General features: G+C 48.3%; 1 protein-coding gene across 2 annotated transcripts; it reads left to right on the forward strand.

Moving 5' to 3' along the window:
* Nucleotides 1-715: 715 nt before the first annotated feature.
* kat2a (K(lysine) acetyltransferase 2A) lies at nt 716-16,308 on the forward strand. 2 transcript variants are annotated; one of them, XM_088906517.1, is made up of 18 exons: nt 716-960; nt 1,756-1,879; nt 2,303-2,448; nt 3,109-3,198; nt 5,023-5,204; nt 5,737-5,928; nt 6,946-7,052; nt 8,036-8,149; nt 8,755-8,891; nt 10,358-10,566; nt 11,436-11,562; nt 11,994-12,104; nt 12,692-12,835; nt 13,142-13,256; nt 13,409-13,445; nt 13,900-13,963; nt 14,159-14,243; nt 14,877-16,308. In XM_088906517.1, the coding sequence occupies exons 1-18, from the start codon at nt 733-735 to the stop codon at nt 15,068-15,070; spliced, it is 2,406 nt and encodes an 801-aa protein (XP_088762643.1). In that variant the 5' UTR covers nt 716-732; the 3' UTR covers nt 15,071-16,308. The 2 variants fall into 2 exon arrangements, with proteins under 2 accessions (XP_088762643.1, XP_088762644.1); XM_088906518.1 differs by having other exon boundaries at nt 720-960; nt 8,039-8,149.
* The last annotated feature ends 2,138 nt before the right edge of the window (nt 16,309-18,446 follow it).

The following is an 18,446-nucleotide window of genomic DNA, read 5'->3' on the forward strand; positions in this document are numbered from 1 at the left end:
CAGTCATGCGGCCTCGGTGCTGGTACTCTGCTGTTAGTGTCCAAGTCCAGAAAGATTTGGTTTGATCAAAAGCTGCAAACTGGTCCTGCGAGGAACGCGGACAGCCGTCCGTAGATGCGTCCCAGAATATGAAAGTGTTTATTAGCGTTGTTTTCCTGCTGTTATTTTTTTTCCAGTTGTTAATGTGCCCAAGAATTGAAATCAAGTGACAGCACTATCCTTGTTTTTTAACCTGGTGACATGTTAGATGCTACACCTTTCTACCTAATAACACAGCGAATTTTAATTCTCCTGCTACTAGCTTTTTTATTACTTCCCACCTACTCCAGCAATAATATATAATAAAATCCGCGTCAGCAGCAACAGAGTATCACTGCCTAGTGGTTAGGAGGATAAGCACATCCAGCTGGCACAAATCAATAACGTTAAATTAAACATTCATGATAATGACCAAATATACATTGGTCATTGTCCTGCGCGTTGTTCATTCAAGTCCTCCGACGTAATCGATATTCCACAATGAGAGCTCGTTACCTTATTTATTAAAAAGACCCTGTATCTGAAGCAATTTCGTAATTTAAAACAATCCATCGAGGCAAATGTAAAAACAAACGACAATTCCCAGAACGCCTTTCGGTGACGCATGCTCAGTGTGGAGCCAAGCCGCCATCAACAAAACTTTATTGTTCACAAACACAACGGCAGGAGAGACAATTGACTGCGGCTATTGCTATGGCGGACCCGGCGGCGCAGGCCTCCGCGCAACCCCGGCTGCAGCAGCAGGCTCAGCCCGGCGGTGCGGGAGCGTCGAACACGAGTTCGGGCTCCGGATCCGGCAGCAGCGACCCAGCCCGGCCGGGTCTGAGTCAACAGCAGCGGGCCAGCCAGAAGAAAGCGCAGGTCCGAGCTTTCCCGCGGGCGAAGAAGCTGGAGAAACTCGGGGTCTTCTCCGCCTGCAAGGTAAGTCGGCGGCGGACGGTGGGATGAGTGCACGGGGGGGGCAGGGGCGGGAGACCCGGGCCGGGTGCCCGCTGGGCGGGCTGTCCCTCTGGCCCCTGCAAGCGACCTGTAGGTGTGTGTGTGTGTGTGTGTCGAGGGCCGTGAAGTGATCAATGAATGGGATCGCTCTTCAGCTGATCCAGAGCGGGGCGTTCGGCGCTGCACCTCCTGGCCCGCTTCCCAGCACACAGCGTGCAATGCAAACTGGTCCAGATTACGTTTTTGTGGAGTTTTGGCATTACAACGTCCCTGCCATGCTTAACTAACTTCGTTTATATTTGCCTGGTGTCGTCTTAACCCCGGATAACAAGTTAAGCAGCGATGATATCCGGCTATGATGTTGTTACTGTGATTCCAGTCCAAATCGTCTGTTTAAATCCCAGGCTCGTTGAAATCGCCAGAACTCGCAACAGTTCAGAGCATTTTGTTTTTGTCTGAAACTGAAAATTGGCTGGGAGAGAATAATTAAACATTTAATTATTAGCATTTTATTAATTGACATTTTCAAGCTGACAGTAGGCAGAACATTAAAATGCAGATCGCAAATTAGACGCAGTCGACCTACTGAAGTGTGGTTCCGCAGTAACATTGAATCAGTATCGATCGGTACATTGTTGTGCATCGAGTGCAATGACTGATATTTCTATAGGACCGCTTGGTCGTGCCCTCATAATGGAAGATTAACGGAGACCGATTTTCGCGCTGCGGAGAAACGCAGGAGATATGATCTCGTATGTGACTGTCTTGTCTTTGAAGGCCAATGACTCCTGTAAATGCAATGGCTGGAAAAACCCTAACCCTCCCACTGCCCAGAGGATGGATCTCCAGCAGCAGGCAGCCTGTCTCAGTGATCCCTGCCGTAGCTGTGGACACGCTTTAGGTATCGCCTCTCCGCCGCCCTCTCCTGCAGATCCACTGCCGGCGTCTGCATGCTGCCTGCTGCCTGCTGCCGGCACTGGCCCGACTTTGATACCTTAGTGTTTTCTGAATATGGCATACTGATTCTCTTAACAAGGTATCTTCATATACGCTGCTAGATCTTGGAGTGTTGGTTTCCTGTGCGCATAACAAGGCGTTGGCTGTAAGATTAGGACTTCAAATGAAAGAATAGAGAAAATGAGATCACTGGCTGCACTGGTTAACATCTAAGTTGCGTGTAAATTGTTTTTGTCACATATGAATGTCTCAGGGAGGAAATTGCCAACTCGCGAAATAACACGTGTAGTGTTTCGTCCACCGGGGGTGAAAACCTCGTAGGGTAACGCCAGAATCCTGCTCTTCTCTCCTTCCCTGCTTGGGACAGCGGATCACGTTTCCCACCTGGAGAACGTCTCCGAGGACGAGATCAACCGCCTTCTGGGCATGGTGGTGGACGTGGAGAACCTCTTCATGTCCGTGCACAAGGAGGAGGACACGGACACCAAGCAGGTGTACTTTTACCTCTTCAAGGTACGAGCCCTGCTGCTCTCGCGTCTTCTAGCGCCCCCTGGGGTCCAGGCCTCCAGCCCGGGGAGCGGAGCAGGTTTTTTAGCCCTGTAGCTGAACTGGCCCGGCCATCTGGACATTGGCCATTTCATTTCAGCCCCTTCCAAAGGCCTTGAGCTGCCGGTGACTCAAGGAGACCTCTGAAACGATACAGGTAATTGGAGCTGGGTGGCACAGCCTGCGCAGCAGCCACTAGCCCTGGGGCGGAGCGGTGGCACTGTGGCTCAGGATCTGCGCCTGTGGCTGGAAGGTTGCCGGTTCAAATCCCGCGGCCGGCAGAGGAATCCTACTCCGTTGGGCCCCTGGGCTAGGCCCTTTACCCCAACTGGTCCAGGGGCCTGCGCTGCGCTGACCCTGCGCTCTGACCCCAAGCTTCTCTCCCTGTCTGTGTGTCTGTGTCTCTCATGGAGAGCAAGCTGGGGTATGCGAAAAGACAAATTCCTAATGCAGGAAATTGCACATGGCCAATAAAGTGATCTGGTCTTATCTTGATTTGGAAATGTGTTCCTTGTGGCCGTGTCTTCCTTTTTGGATCCCATGCAGATGTCCAGGGCGAGCTGCGAGGCGTGTGCCAGTCTTCTCAATGGGTACTCATGTGCTTGCGTTCTCCCCATGTCTTCCCAGCTGCTCAGGAAATCCATCCTGCAGATGAGCCGGCCAGTGGTCGAGGGCTCTCTGGGCTGCCCTCCCTTCGAGAAGCCCAACATAGAGCAGGTGAGGTCCGTAGCCAGCTCCCGGTGAGCTGAGCGCTTCAGAGATTGCGGTGGTTTGCAACAGTGTTGTTGTATAATGTGCTTTGCATTATACCATCATCCCTCGCTTTTCGTGGGTTCATACTTCACGGTTTCGTTTACTCGCGGGTCAAAAAGAAAAAAAAGAATTTGGGGAGGTACCGGGCAGGTGCCGGCGTTACCGCAAGGCCGCGTGGCTGGTGTATTAGTCTGCTTCTGAGCCTCTCGCGTCCGTTAACTGTTCTCTGACACGGACCCTGGGGAGGTGGAAGAGCTGCTGGAGGAGGCCGAAGATGAGTTCACAGAGGAGGAGCTTGACGAGCTTCTCAAGAGCGCCGGGGAAGATAAGAGGAAGAGCAAGAACGGCAGTGGACCCCCGGGCCTTTTGCAGCTCTATTCCAGGACCTCCGAAGACTGGAGGACAGAATACTGCACTCGGACCCTTCAGTGGATAGGCGTGTTAAAATTGTTCGGCACCTGGAACAGGTCTTCGAGCCGTGCCACATGAAGTTCAAGGAGTTGAAGGAAAGCAAGAGGCAGCTCCCCATCGCAGTGTTTCTGCAAAGAAAAGAAAATCCAGCCAGCGAAAGTGAGCCGGTCGCAAAATGACCTTAAAAGTGAGTGAAAAACAAAATGCTTTTCATTTTCATTATATTTGTGGAATGACTTAAAGGGATTTAATAGCAAAGAAACCTAAAAAAACGCTTAAAAATACGAATAAAGTCATTTATTGGGCAGAAAAGTTGGTTATTCATTTGTTACCGAGACTTTCATGCCTTTCCTTTGTCTTCTCCTTTTCCACGTGTCAAAAAATGTGAAAGTCAAGCAATACGCCCTAGAATGTCCTCTTAATTACCCTGGGTTAGAAAACGAGTACTAAAATGTTGTTTTTTTTGGGACCAGGGTTGTTTTGGAGAGGGTGGTCAGTTATTTGCGGATTTTCACTTTTCGCGGGAGGTCTTGGAACCTTTCACCCATGAAAAGTGAGGGATGACTGTATAGTGTAATGCATTTATATGCAATATATATGTGTATTATATTATAATGTGCTTTGCATGGCGATGGGCATGACTGAAATCTTCAAAGTTAATACATCTGGACTGCTGCCTGTGAGCGTGTGGTTCTGATTTTCCATTGTGGGCAAGCTGTATGCTCCTTATTAAATTAATTGGATGGATGGTGTGTCCACAGTAGAAAATCACGTCGCGTTTGTTTGGCCACTGTGAGTGCTATTTTGTTTAACGAGTGGTAATTGATTGCAGATCGAGACGAGCTTTGGTTTTCCTGCATCTACTTCCTGAGCTGCTTCTAGTCCTTGAACCGTGAAGTCTTCGACTTCAACTAAACGTCTTCTTGTATCTTCTCTATGAACTATGATAAGCTGCTTACCAGCCTCAAAATCAAGGTCTTTCTCAAAATTCAGGCTCTATAAGTCACAAAAAGTATGTCTGCAGGCACCTCAGTCACTTCCTCTCTCTCTTCTCCCTCTGTACAGTTGGAGAGGCTCTGCTCTCTTTCTCTTTTAATGGAAGGGGAGGGGAATGGGAGCCCCTGTTTTAGGAAATTTTATCTTGGGCAAAAGACACCAGCTGCTGGTGTCCCTCAATTCCTTTTTTACACACCGTGACGTAGTTCTGGGCATTAATGTCTAAGCTGAAGTCGTCAGATGACGGATGCAAAGCCTGAATTTGGAAGTAAATTAACATTATTTGTCTGATATGTCCTGTTTCTTGCAGGATTGTCTTTCCAGGTGGAATGTTATTGGACGCTTTGGTTATTTGGAGCTCACTGTCATTGTGCTTCCTAGGGCGTGCTCAATTTCGTGCAGTACAAGTTCAGCCACCTCCCCCCAAAGGAGAGGCAGACGATGTTTGAGCTGTCGAAGATGTTCCTTCTGTGTCTCAACTACTGGAAGCTGGAAACACCATCTCAGTATCGCCAGCGAGCGCAGAACGATGATGGCTCAGCCTACAAAGTGGATTATACCAGGTACAGCATGCAGCCATGTTAGCCCTGTAGCATCATCTGAATAACAAGAATAATCCTTCCACATGTATAGCGCTTTTCTGAGCACTCCACTGAAAGCGCTTTATAAGTTATGGGGACTCTCCTCCACCTCCAATGTGTAGCCCCACCTGGAAGATGCAACAGCAGCCATAGTGCTCCAGTATACTCTCCACACACCAGCTATCAGTGAGGAGGAGAACAGAGTGATGAAGCCAGTTCAGAGATGGGGATTATTACGAGGTCATGACTGCAGAAGGCCAGAAGGAAATTTGGCCAGAACATCAGAACACCCCAACTCTTTTCGAGAAATGCTCTGGATTTTTAAATGACCACAGAGAGTCAGGACCTCGGTTTTATGTCTCATCTGAAGGACAGTGCCTTCTTTCAGTATAGATACTTTATTGATCACTGTTCACTGTGTTTGATTAAGAAGGGGGAGGGTTTCCGGCTGCAGGCGGGGGCGTCGGCGCTGGCCCGGTTCTGAGCGGCGTGCCTGTCCCGGCTGTTCCCGCAGGTGGCTGTGCTACTGCCACGTGCCCCAGAGCTGCGACAGCCTGCCGCGCTGCGAGACCACGCAGGTGTTCGGCCGCAGCCTGCTCAAGTCCATCTTCACCGTGACGCGCCGCCAGCTGTTGGAGAAGTTCCGGGTGGAGAAGGACAAGCTGCTCCCGGAGAAGCGCACGCTGATCCTCACGCACTTCCCCAAGTGAGGCTCGGCAGCGCGGGGGGGGGGCCCACCCAGCCCGTCTGGATGGGGGTCTCATCCGAATCCGGGGCGTCGGCTTCAGTCTCCTGGCGGGAGGCTTGTTCCACACTCCCACGCCCCTTTCCAGGCGGGATCAGAGGGGTCTGAGCTCCTTCATCCTTGTCCTGATCATAGAGAAACTAGTGTCAAGCAGGGCAGCACCGAGGTGCGGAGGTCGGCATTGCTGCCTCGCGGCGCTGGGGTCCCTTGGTTCGCTTCCAGACCTGTGATGCTGTCTGTGTGGAGTTTGCATGTTCTCCCTGTGTTCGTGTGGGTTTCCTCCCTCAGTCCAAAGGTGTTAGTTGGCTGCTGGGAGAATTGATGCTGGCGTGAGCGTGTGTGTGTCTGTGTTCGTATCCTGTCTCGCGCCCGCTGCTTGCCAGGATAGGCTCCAGCTCCCCCGCGACCCTGGATTGGATGAAGCGATTAGAAAATGGGGGGGTGGAGAGGTACCAGCTGTTTTGGACACTGTACAGCAGGGGTCGACCGTTCTAGTCCTTGATGCTGGAGGTTGGATTCCTGCAGGTTTTAGTAGTACTTGTAATTAGCCACCGATTAACACTTAAACTGATAATTTGACTTAATTAGTTCATTCCTGGACTGAAAGGCTTGCCCTTCACATTTTTTTACACTACAAGAAATGACCCTTTATACATAAATTTAGTCACAGAAAATGCATGTTTTCTTTTCTTAATAAGTCAAATGAGGGACAATCACATATGTTCGTGGGCTCCAAGGAATCTCCTCTACTGATCGGCTTAATGAATGGATGGAACCTTTTTAGTCTGAAATAGAGAAATCTGGGGGGACCGGATTCAAGCATTTAAGAATCTCAAAAAATGATGAGACCTAAAAATAAAATGGAGCTGTGTCATTTTATTGGTAAGGCTTCAATATTAAGATGCTGTTAGATGTTTAAAAGAAGCCTGCTTGTTTTGCATTGCCTGCTGATTTGGGAGGAAACTGTGTGCGTTTCAGGTTTCTGTCCATGCTGGAAGAGGAGATCTATGGTGAGAACTCTCCGATCTGGGAGGCTGACTTCACCATGCCCGCCACAGAGGGGTCACAGCTGGGCGGGCAGCAGGGTAACCTTGGAGATTGAGTCCTTTATTGCCATGGCAACAGAGCTGATTGGAGTTTTCCCACGGGCATCCCAGATGACAAAAACAATACCTATTACACTTACAAAAAGTATTGTCCTGAATCTGCAGCAGTTGAAGCCTCTTATACATGAAGCGGACAAACAGCATGATCAAACTGCAAGCACATACTGTAGAAAACAAAACACAAAAAACAACCAGAAAACAAACACAATCTGAACAGACAGGCTGAGCACCATCTCGTCCTGGTATGGCACCATTGTGAGGCCCTGGCAGCTTGCTGTCACATCTGTCTTTTGCTCCTCCTACCTTTGCTCTGAAATAATCCAACTGTTTATCTGCTAATTAAATCATTTTGACTTTTGTGCTGGTTCTGCAGTTAGTGAAGGTATAGAGAGATCTGGAAAACCTCCTGAGGACAGAGCTGTGTTTTCTATGAATTCCTGTCATTCTGCACTCAGGCTAGAAAAGTCCCATGTGAAGGACACAAGGTCTTCTTTTCATTACACCTCAAAACCTAATTCCTTCACCCCTTATGAAGCCCAACAGGCTGGGTTAAACTAATGGGTGAGGTGATTGGAGTTGTTCATCCCTCATTTGTTTCCATTTAAGACTAAAAAGGCCGTTTAAGTCATTCCTGTCCCAGAATGCATCTGGTTGCTCTTCTCTGGCTGACAGCAGAGCAACAACATCCCTTATGAAATGCGACATCCAGATGCAGTTTTCTAAATGAGGCTTTACTAGTGCATTGTACAGTTTTAACATGCTGTCCCTTGATTTGAAGTTTTCACATCAATCATGCAAGTGAGATCTCAGCTGACACCGTCGTGTGGCGTGTCTGTAGTAGTGATCGGTGTGCGGACACCGTCGTGTGGCGTGTCTGTAGTAGTGATCGGTGTGCGGACACCGTCGTGTGGTGTGTCTGTAGTAGTGATTGGTGTGTAATCCATCGTGTGATGTGTCCACAGCAGTGATCAGCCCGGTGGCAGTGCCCAGCGTGCCTCCCTTCCCCAAGAGCATCAACAGCAGCACCTCCCTGTGCTCGATGAATTTAGATACAGGAGCGTCAGAACCTCTGCCAGGTGAGATCTGGTTCCTGTCAGCCTGTGTTACATCTGGGTCAGCTCTCACTTCAGAATACAGACCTGTCCGGGAATCAGAACTCTTCCAAATTATTGGGCCACAAAATATGCTCCCGACTAAAATGACAGGAAACCACACAGCCCCACAGACTTAACCAGTGTTAAAACTCATTATCTAACTGCATCTATAGTAAGGGACTCAAACCCAGTTCCTGGAGGGTCTTTCTTTTGATGTTTTTGAGAAAAACATTAGTATTAGTCATTCAAAAACATTTTTTGAAATAATAAAAACTTTTTTGGGGGGACTAATAGCTCGTTCTCTGTGCCTTTTATTTTATACAGCTTTTTTTGTTCAAATTTATCAAGGGTGCCAATAATTCTTGAGCCCACAGAACATGTATGATGACAAAGAAGAATATATATAATAAAGTAAAATATCCAATCAATTTATCCAAGTTAAGCCATGGGAATAAATAATGTTATATCACTAGTGTGTTGCAGTTCCGGCAATAAAATAAGCTATTTAGCTATTTAACACCTGTGGGTGTATTAACAGATTCCCACAGGGAGAGAAACTTGTAAATGGGATTTTTCTTGCTGCCCAGGAGAGAAGAGGAAGCTCTCAGAGACGCTGACGTTGGAGGACGCCAAGAGGATCCGGGTGATGGGCGACATTCCGATGGAGCTAGTGAACGAGGTCATGATGACCATCACTGACCCGGCCGCCATGCTGGGACCAGAGGTCAGAGCACTGCCCGCTGCTGGCCGCGCACTCGGCGATAGGTTTGCCAACCAGATATTGGCAGGTTCTCTACATCTCCGCCTCCTTACTGGGAAATAAATTCGCACCGTCTTCACAAGGACCTGTCATTAGCTGTGCGCTTTGTTGAAGTGTGACGGTGCGTATTTCAGTATCGGCTGGCGGTCGAGAAATCCTGGGTTGGTAATTCCATTCATTTCACATGCAGTACGTTATGAGTCCAGAGCTACTCGTGGTTTATAGGTGCAAAGCCATCGGGGAGCACATGCCTCTCACCTGGATGGGACTCCAGTCTGCCACAGGGCCTACAGCCAGCAGTGCTGGTTCCCCTTTCTCAGCTGGGTGGATTGCAGTACCTTAATTCCCAACACCCTGTAACTCACAGCTGGCAGCCCACCAAGCAGGTGTGAGCCTGGCCAGTACCTGGATCGGTGACCTCCTGGGAAAAAATAAGATTGTTGCTGGAAGAAGTGTCAGTGGGGCCAGCAGGAGGCGCTCACCCCACGGTCTGTGTGGGTTCTAATGCCCCGGTATCGTGATGGGGACACTGTACTGTAAAAAGGCGCCGTCCTTTGGATGACACGTAAAACCGAGGTCCTGACTCCCTGTGGTCACCCTGGTGTCCAGGCCAAATTTCCCATTGGCCTTTCCCAATTGTGGCCTCCTAATAATAATCCCCATCTCCGAACTGGCTTCAGCTTCATCACCCTGCTCTCCTCCCCACTGAGAGCTGGTGTGTGGGGAGCGTACTGGTGCACTCTGGCTGGCGTCGCATCATCCAGGTGGGGCTGCACACTGGTGGTGGTGGAGAGGAGTCCCCATCACTTGTAAAGCACTTTGAGTGGAGTGTCCAGAAAAGCGCTATATAAGTGTAAGGATTATTATTACCTCACTCAAGGTGCAACAGCAGTACCTGCAGCAGAGACTCAAACCCACATCCCACCAGTTATGAGTCTAGAGACTTTTTACCTATGTAACACTGCCCCCACCAGACGGTTCTGTCACATTATAAAACAGTCGTTCAGTTTTTTTTACAGTGTGTTGCAAGTGCAAATGTGGCACAACACACATCAGAGCCCAGCTGTGCAGCAAGACTCAGGCATTGTCTTTGTCATCATGGTGGCTTAGAGTATTAGGCAAGTGATGCTAGCAAAATCCCGTTGTTTTTCTTTATATAGCAGTAGTAAGTTGTGTACTTCAAGTGGCATGAAGATTTTTAGGAATGCTTCTCTAAATGTGTTAATAGCAGGCTCTAGTTATCTCTCTTTAGGGAGTTGGCATTGGGTCTGAAATTTCAAGTATTTACGAAAACATCTGAGAAGCAGACTTCAGGCCCCCCCTGCCTTTTGCTGAAATTGGCCGATAGTTTTTGCAAAAAAGCTATCAAAATTGCAAAAGCCGCCTTGTTCCGCACCCTGAATCGGTATTCCTCTTCCTCCTTGCCGAAGCCAAGCCTGCTGTCGGCCAACGCGGCCCGGGACGAGACGGCGAGGCTGGAGGAGCGCCGAGGGATCATCGAGTTTCACGTCATCGGCAACTCGCTGTCCCAGAAGTCCAACAAGAAGATTCTGATGTGGCTGGTGGGCCTGCAGAACGTCTTCTCGCATCAGCTGCCCCGCATGCCCAAGGAGTACATCACCCGGCTGGTGTTCGACCCGTAAGTCAGCGTCCCGGGACGGGAGCTCCCGGTCCCGGTCCCGGAGGCCAGCACACCTGTCGGTCTTTATTCCAGCCAGGCTCCGCAGCCGAACCCTTCACACCAGGATGGATTCGAGCCATGCGGCTGTTTTCAGCTCTTAACACATGTTGCAGTTTGCCTTTTAATCGCGGCATGTCAGGAGAAACACAGACTTCCAAAAAAAAGCAAGCACCTCATTAGTTCAGATAAGACTTCGGTTGAGTTATAAAGCAAGATGTGTAAGGAATGACAATCAGCAGGTGTGTGTGTGTGTGCCTACAGGACCTGAGCTCTGAATTTCTGGAGTCTTTCAGTAATTTTCTTCATTTTGTTTAATTCTGTCTGATTTTGTGCAGTTGTTTTTATGTGTCTCCCCTGAGCTGAGTGGTTTTCTTCAGTCATTCCCTTGGCTTTGCTGCTCAAAAGCTAGATAAGATCACTTTATTGGTCATATACAATTTCTTGCATTAGGAATTTGTCTTTTTGCACACCCCAGCTCTCCATGAGACACACAGGCAGGGAGAGAGAAGCTTGGGGTCAGAGCACAGGGTCAGCCATTTATACGGCGCCCCTGGAGCAGTTGGGGTTAAGGGCCTTGCTCAGGGGCCCAATGGAGTAGGATTCCTCTGCCGGCTGCAGGATTCGAACAGCCACAGGTGCAGATCCTAAGCTACAGTGCCACCACTCCGCCCTCCGCGTGTCTGCCCTGGTGTGGGTAAAGAAGTGGCAGCTGGAGAGTGTGAGATGGTTCCTATTGGCCGCGTGGCGCCTAAGCCATGTTGCGTTAAGTTTAAAATGGAAGCTGTTTTTCTCGCGCCGTCCTGGGTCTCACTTGCTTCTCCCCGCAGGAAGCACAAGACCCTGGCATTGATTAAAGACGGGCGGGTGATCGGCGGCATCTGCTTCCGAATGTTCCCCACGCAGGGCTTCACCGAGATTGTCTTCTGCGCCGTGACGTCAAACGAGCAGGTCAAGGTACGAGAGCACGGCTCGTCACGTTTTACGCCACAAGCTTATCGTGCGCCCCACTGATCTTTCTGATGGGCAGCATACCATTCACAGTGCCTACAGAACGCCATTACACTACCATTCAAGGTCCTGTATGACCAGGTATGTAAGCGTCCATAATGACCATAACCCCAGGCTTAGCACATTTTGACCTCTTCTGTGACAAATCTTACCTTTGTATTCTTAATGCATGATGCTCTAAAAGCATCCATCAGTAGTCTTTATGCAGGAAACCACAGCAGTATGTTCCTGCCCCATCCAGTTTTGGTTGTAAACTAGATCTCTAGTAATCCAGAGAGCTGCGGTTTTAAACTTCCATGAAACCAAAGGCAGCACACGGCCCTTGGCACGCTCTCCGGTGTCACTCGCGTGGTGACCAGTGCTGATCTCTGTTCCAGGGGTACGGCACGCACCTCATGAACCACCTGAAGGAGTATCACATCAAGCACAACATCCTCTACTTCCTCACGTACGCGGATGAGTACGCCATCGGCTACTTCAAAAAGCAGGTACTGCCCCCAAACTTGGCAGCCTTATCCTGTCCAGGCCCTCTGTTTGATGTTCTGGTAGATGGGTTAAAGCTTCTGGAGAGCGTTGCAGAAACTCTTGATCAGTCTGCACTGTGGAGAAATATTTAGATATTATAGGTAGTTCTGTAATAGCGATTCCACCTGGAAACAAGTTTTGTGATGCCTTTTTGATTGTCATTTGAAGAACCAGTGAAAGTCACTCAATCCTTTTTCTTGTACAGTGACCAGATTTTTTTGTACCTACGTGTCATGAATGACGGTTGTGTAGCTGCTGTCATGTCTATAATTCAGACTGTTAGACTGGTGGAAGTATCAGTTGGGCAGCATACTGAGATCATGTGAACTTTAGCAGATCCTTGAAGGTTTTCAGCACATTTGACATATGCCCTGAGTATTCTGTGTAAAAATGAAATCGGGCACTCCCATGTGGCTGGAATTATTAGTTGCAGATTTTGACAAAATTTCCTTATTTTAGTAAGGAAAAGCTAGAAAAGCTGTTTCACGGTTAAGCAGCAGGTAATCTTCCCCAAATAACGGTGTTCGTTTTCTGCCTATCTTTGATGCAGGGTTTCTCCAAAGACATTAAGGTTCCGAAGAGCCGGTACCTGGGCTACATTAAGGACTACGAGGGGGCCACGCTGATGGAATGCGAACTCAATCCCAGAATTCCATACACAGAACTCTCGCACATCATCAAGAAGCAGAAGGAGGTACAGCTGCGTGCTCCTCACTCCTCTCTTATCATGACTTTCCAGTGACATTAAAGGGCTTGTGCACACCTGTCAGTTTGATGTGACTTTGTCTGGGAGCCTGCAGTATGTTATTCCATGATACGCCAAAGGCAACATAGCTTTAATAGTTTCATTCTTACGCCCGTTATTCCATCTTGGACACTCTTAGTCCTTTTCATAATCCTGTCTATATGTCCGGAGCTGTAGGAAGGAAGTTTTCAGCTCCCTTTTCTCACGGAGACGTGCAGTGGAGAGGGCTGATTTTCAGCTTCGCTCTCGTTGCAGATCATAAAGAAGCTGATCGAAAGGAAGCAGAGCCAGATCCGCAAGGTGTACCCGGGACTCACGTGCTTCAAGGAGGGAGTGCGGCAGATTCCCGTGGAGAGCATTCCCGGCATCCGTAAGTAACCACCGGCTCATTTCCCCCAGACGGACCCCCCCTGCCGCAGGCCGCCGGGACTCCTCTCTGTGTTAATTGTCGAGGGCTGTTCTTTTGGTTATTTTAATTCTTGCTTCTCACTCTGTGCATCACGCCTTTCATTTGCCTTGCAGGAGAGACTGGCTGGAAGCCCAGCACCAAGGACAAAAGGTAGGGGGCTACTCCTGTGTCATTCTATAACACGTCACCATCTTGAACTGCACTGTGAAAGAGCGTTGACGGAGCCTTCAGGTTGTAGTGGCAGAGAAGACACAACACCTGATGACATCCCGAAGGCCGCTTCCTTACTGTGAACGTGTTGGCAGCGTGGGATCAGCCTGCGTTTTTATTTCTCCCGTTACCCTGTTCAAGAGCTCACAAGTGTGGAACAGTGGTGAAAATTCAGCAGCAGCTGCTCTTTTCCCCAGCAGGGATGTGTGCTTGTGTAAAAGTGGGGATCTGTATGGATCATGCCAAAAGGAAATCTGCTGCCATCTTTGGAGTGACTTTGGAAATGCCCAGACTGACAGGAAGCTTTTTCTTAGAGCACTCTTGATTCTTAAGGTTGTATGTTCCTGTTTTAATTCAATATGGAAAACCTTTTTCTATTCATCTACTGTTGCAGCAAAGAGCTCAAAGATCCAGACCTGCTGTATAACATGCTGAAGAATTTGCTGGCACAGATTAAGGTAAGGCTGTGTTAACAGAAGGACCACGTGTTGTCTAGGTCCCATATCTCTTCTGTTTCACTTTAAAAACCTTGTATGCTTGTATGTCATTGTCTCTTTCTTCCCTTTCCATTGAGTGGGCACTGTTGACAGTGTTTGTTTAGACGGTAGAGGAGGGAGTCCCCTGCTCATGCAGATCTCTTGTTGTGCCTGTAGACTCACCCAGACGCCTGGCCTTTCATGGAACCAGTGAAGAAGACAGAGGCCCCAGATTATTACGAGTTCATTCGCTTTCCAATCGGTAAGTAGAAAGGTCGTTTCTGTTCCTGAGTGGCCTTTTTAAAAAAAAAATCTGTGTTTTTTTGAAATAGCATGAGATTTTCCAATCATTCTCTCAGCCTGTCTTACTTCACAAGCAAGGTCGATGGGCTCAGTTATTGCTTGATGTCATCCCTGGTTATTTTCTTCAGCAGCCTAAAGTGCGAATTGGGCAGAAATGCCCCACTTCATTTGTAAACTGTCTGACGTTACCACTTTAACTGTTAGCCTGCCAGTTTAAGTTGTGTAAATGATCTTTAATCCCGCCTTGTGAAAAGGGGGAAATTCGACCAGGAAGCCGGGTTAATGCCCTGGGATTTTTAATGACGGTATAATGTCCCTGGCACTACATTGGGGCATTAGGACCCACATAGACTGCAGGGTGAGCGCCCACTACTGGCCCCACTAACACTTCTTCCAGCAGCAACCTGTGCTTTCCCAGGAGGTCTCCCATGCAGGTACTGGCCAGGCTCACACCTGCTGAGCTTCAGTGGGCTGCCAGCTGTGGGTTGCAGGGTAATATGGTTGCCGGATGGGAGAATCTCTGGCCTTGTGTGTCAGATTCAGCGGGTGGATCAGTGCAGGTGTCCCACAGCCTGCGCTTTGCTCTTCCCAGATCTAAAGACTATGACGGAGCGCCTGAAGAACCGGTACTACGTGACCAAGAAGCTGTTCATCGCGGACCTGCAGCGCATCATCTCCAACTGCCGGGACTACAACCCGCCCGACAGCGAGTACTGCAAGTGCGCCAACACGCTGGAGAAGTTCTTCTACTTCAAGCTCAAAGAGGGCGGGCTGATTGACAAATGAGGTACCCGGCGGGCGCGCGGGAAAAGACGAACCCTAAAAATCTTACGTTTGCAAACGATTCGGTGAGGAGATGGTGGAAACGCCTGTCAGACGTCCGCCGACGGCGTGAGACCCCGGCTACTTAAAACCTGGATCTTGTTGTTCAAGAAGAAGACACCTGCCCAGTCCCTCGTGTTTCTGAAGTGAACGCATCCTTGAAGAATTCCCTTTTTTTTTTTTTCCAGGGGAAGTCGATGGGGGGGTGGGGGGGGACTTTTTTCATGAAATGGTTTGTCTCAGTGGGCACTTGTGCATCACCTCACGGTGGTCCTGTATGTTTTAATGGCAGCTTTCTTGATGGGGCGTCGCTTGTTCTAGGAAGGGAGATCTCTCTCATGGAGGGTGGGGGAGGCACCCCGCCAGACTGCCTCCTCACCAGGCTTGGGGGGTTTGTGCCTGCATCCTGGAAAACTGCAGACCCAGAAATGGCGTCTTGTGTTTCGAGACGCCTTGACTTGAAAAGGGAGCCGAGCGAGAGAGGTCTCGATTAATGTCCGTGTTGCCCTGGAAGCTTGAATCAGCAATGACGTTTTTGATACTGCGGTTCATTGTACAGCACCCAGTCGCCGGAGCCCGGGAGGACCGACTGCGTTCCTCTCTCTCCAGCTGGTTTCTGCACACCTGACGATGCGTGCCGGTCTGCACAGTTTCCACACGTCTGTTGCCATTAATGTTGTATTTTGTGGGTTTCGTTCCCTCTGTGCCTCCCCCACCCCACACTGGTACTTCAAGAGCCAGAAAGACACGGAAAGACTCTTTCAACAATCGACAGATGTCAGAGTCACTAAACCGAGAACCGGACAGGAGGCCTGGTGGGTATAGGGTGTACAGATTTTATAAGGTGTTTTAACTTTAAAAAATTATACAGTCCTTCCTGTACATACCTGTAGCTTTGCATAAGTTCCTCAATGGGGCGTTTTTTAAAAAAAAAACAATACAGTTTTGGATGGAATCTGAAAATGTTCCGTCTCGGTTCAATTGCAGCGTGTACGAGACCATTCTGAATTGAAGTACATGCCCCCCTGCTATCTTGTCGGTGTTGTGTTCACAGAGAGGACCCTCCAGAGAGAAACGAGGTCTTGGTTTAAATGAATTCTGGAAGTAAACTAACCTGCAGGTGATGCAGTTCTGGCCGACCTAGATTTCTCACTGCCAGAAAGGCAATCCAACAGTCTCATCACAATAAAAAAACCTTTCCAGTTAGTATGAATTGTGTGTGAATGCATCATTTAATAACCTGGGGCTCAGCCTGAGTTACCATTTAAAGTTCTAAATATAAATCCGGAAAACCTTCATAGCCATAATGGTGTTCATTAATTAACCACTGTCTATATCCTGGCTGAGCTATCATTATCAGTTTATTGTTTCCTGGTTTATGTTGACTTAATGTTATGAGATATGGAGAGTAAATGGGATTCAAACTTGTAATTTAGTGAAGAACATTGCTGCCATGTTTTCTGCAGTACAAGTAAACATGAGTGAAGTCTTGAAAGCTAAGTGAGGTTTATGCTGAAATCCTTGAACAAGAGGTGCAGGGATACGAGCGGTGGACAAGGTGATGTCTAATCATGGGAAAGTGCCGGGAATATTGTTTGGGTTTACTATGGGGTGGGCTTCCATGCGGGTTTTCCAGGGAATACTGCAAGTGTAGATCTGTTTTTAGGTAGTGTAATGTGGAATGTTAATGCAGCACAAACTCCTTGTGCCTCTGTGTATACTGGAGACCTCACCTGTAATAAGGTGCCTGACCTGCAGGTCATACAGTGCTGCTATCGGTTAGAGATGCCAAACAACGGTACCAAGCACTGCCATTTACCGATTGAAAAGCTTCTCTTTCATAATGGAATTATCCCTTGTCTCATGCTGCATTTGTGCACTTGTCATAGAACTAATCGGCACTCTGCGTAGAAGTTTAGCGAGATGCACTCGGCCAAGATCCCAGATGCTGCTGACTTGGAGTTCAATGCCTTTAGTACTGGGTGCAACGTCGCTCAGGTATCACATTGAACGGTAAAGGGTCCTCATTTTAAAATGAGAGGGAAATGCACAAAGCAGGGGAGAGGAAGGTCAAAACCAGGGCACAGATCATGAGATATGATCGATCAAAATCATATTGTGTGGTGCTCTGGTACTAAGATTTTCTTTTGCGTATTTAGACAACCTGCCTATTTGCAGATCTCCAAGCGGCCGTGCCTGCTACTGTGGGGAGTGCTGGTTTGTGCTGGTCTGCGGCAGTCAGTCAAGCCTGTACTCTACCTGTCAGTCAAGCACCAGAGAAAGGAACACTGAGACAAGAGACCAAACTCTATGACTGCGCGGGGAGGCACTGTCAAGGTTGGTCGCAAATGCCTTGCTGGTTAAACGTAAATGATGGATTAATTTCGCACAGGTGGAATCGATCTCCAGCCAGATGGCGTCATCACAGCACCCAGCTGATTGACAGGTGGAGCAGAGGCTCCATCAGGTGTGCAACCCAGAGCTCCCACAGCAGTAGTAAAGCAGCATTCTAGGCATCTCTGGCACCCCCTCCAGGATGTAGGGTGGCCAATAGATTGTCATGACTCTCATCAGGAACAGGCTACTTTCTGATCCAGGATGGATCAACCCTGTACTAGTTGGTCGTGAGAGAAAATTAGGTGACTCATTTGCATTCTGCCGAACAGGCTACCAATCTGTTTTTTTCCTGTCCACCATATTATCTCCTGTTTCTTAGCAATGTGTAATTGTACTTGAACAGAGGTGACGTTTGCTGAAAACCTGAATAACCTCATGGTGTCATCCCTTTTCCCCCCTCTATAGCAGATACTGCTTTTCGTTTTCATGGTTTTATCTCTTCTCCCAGTCCCTGAGTTGTTTCACCAGCCTAGTGTAGCTTTCTCAACGGGAAACCAGTAAGGCTTTTCAAAATGTGTTTTTAAGCTGCTTGCAAATTGTGAGCACAGTCTGTAAACTGTTCATGCTAATAAAATTTTTTGTAAGAACACCAGAGTTTGCTTTTGCTTTGCTTCGTATCTGCACAAATAACGCAAAATGATTACTTGAAAGAATTGAATAATGAATGGCAAAATTGAAATTAAAGTTCGAAAAGTTGAGATTTTATTTCCTGTTCCTTTGGATACGGATGCAGGCACAGGATTTGCTCTTTGTGCAAGTGCAGCTGAATTAAAACAAATCACTGCTGACTTCAAACCGAGCCATCACACTGTGGAAAAGCCCAACAGATGAACAGTTTGAGGTGCACACTGCTGTGAAAAGTAATGCAGAAATTGCAGGTTTGGATTATGAATAATTAAGGTGATGCCATGAAGGGACGTGCCGTTTTATTGTTGCTAAAAAT

Source organism: Atractosteus spatula, chromosome 26 (genome assembly GCF_055471065.1).
Source record: "Atractosteus spatula isolate fAtrSpa1 chromosome 26, fAtrSpa1.hap1, whole genome shotgun sequence".
NCBI lineage: Eukaryota > Metazoa > Chordata > Actinopteri > Semionotiformes > Lepisosteidae > Atractosteus > Atractosteus spatula.

Coding starts and splice junctions, on each gene's coding strand:
- kat2a (XM_088906517.1), top strand. CDS start 733: ATGGCGGACCCGGCGGCGCAGGCCTCCGCGCAACCCCGGCTGCAGCAG. Junction 1,880..2,302: donor TAGCTGTGGACACGCTTTAG/GTATCGCCTCTC, acceptor TGCTTGGGACAG/CGGATCACGTTTCCCACCTG. Junction 8,892..10,357: donor CCGCCATGCTGGGACCAGAG/GTCAGAGCACTG, acceptor TCCTTGCCGAAG/CCAAGCCTGCTGTCGGCCAA.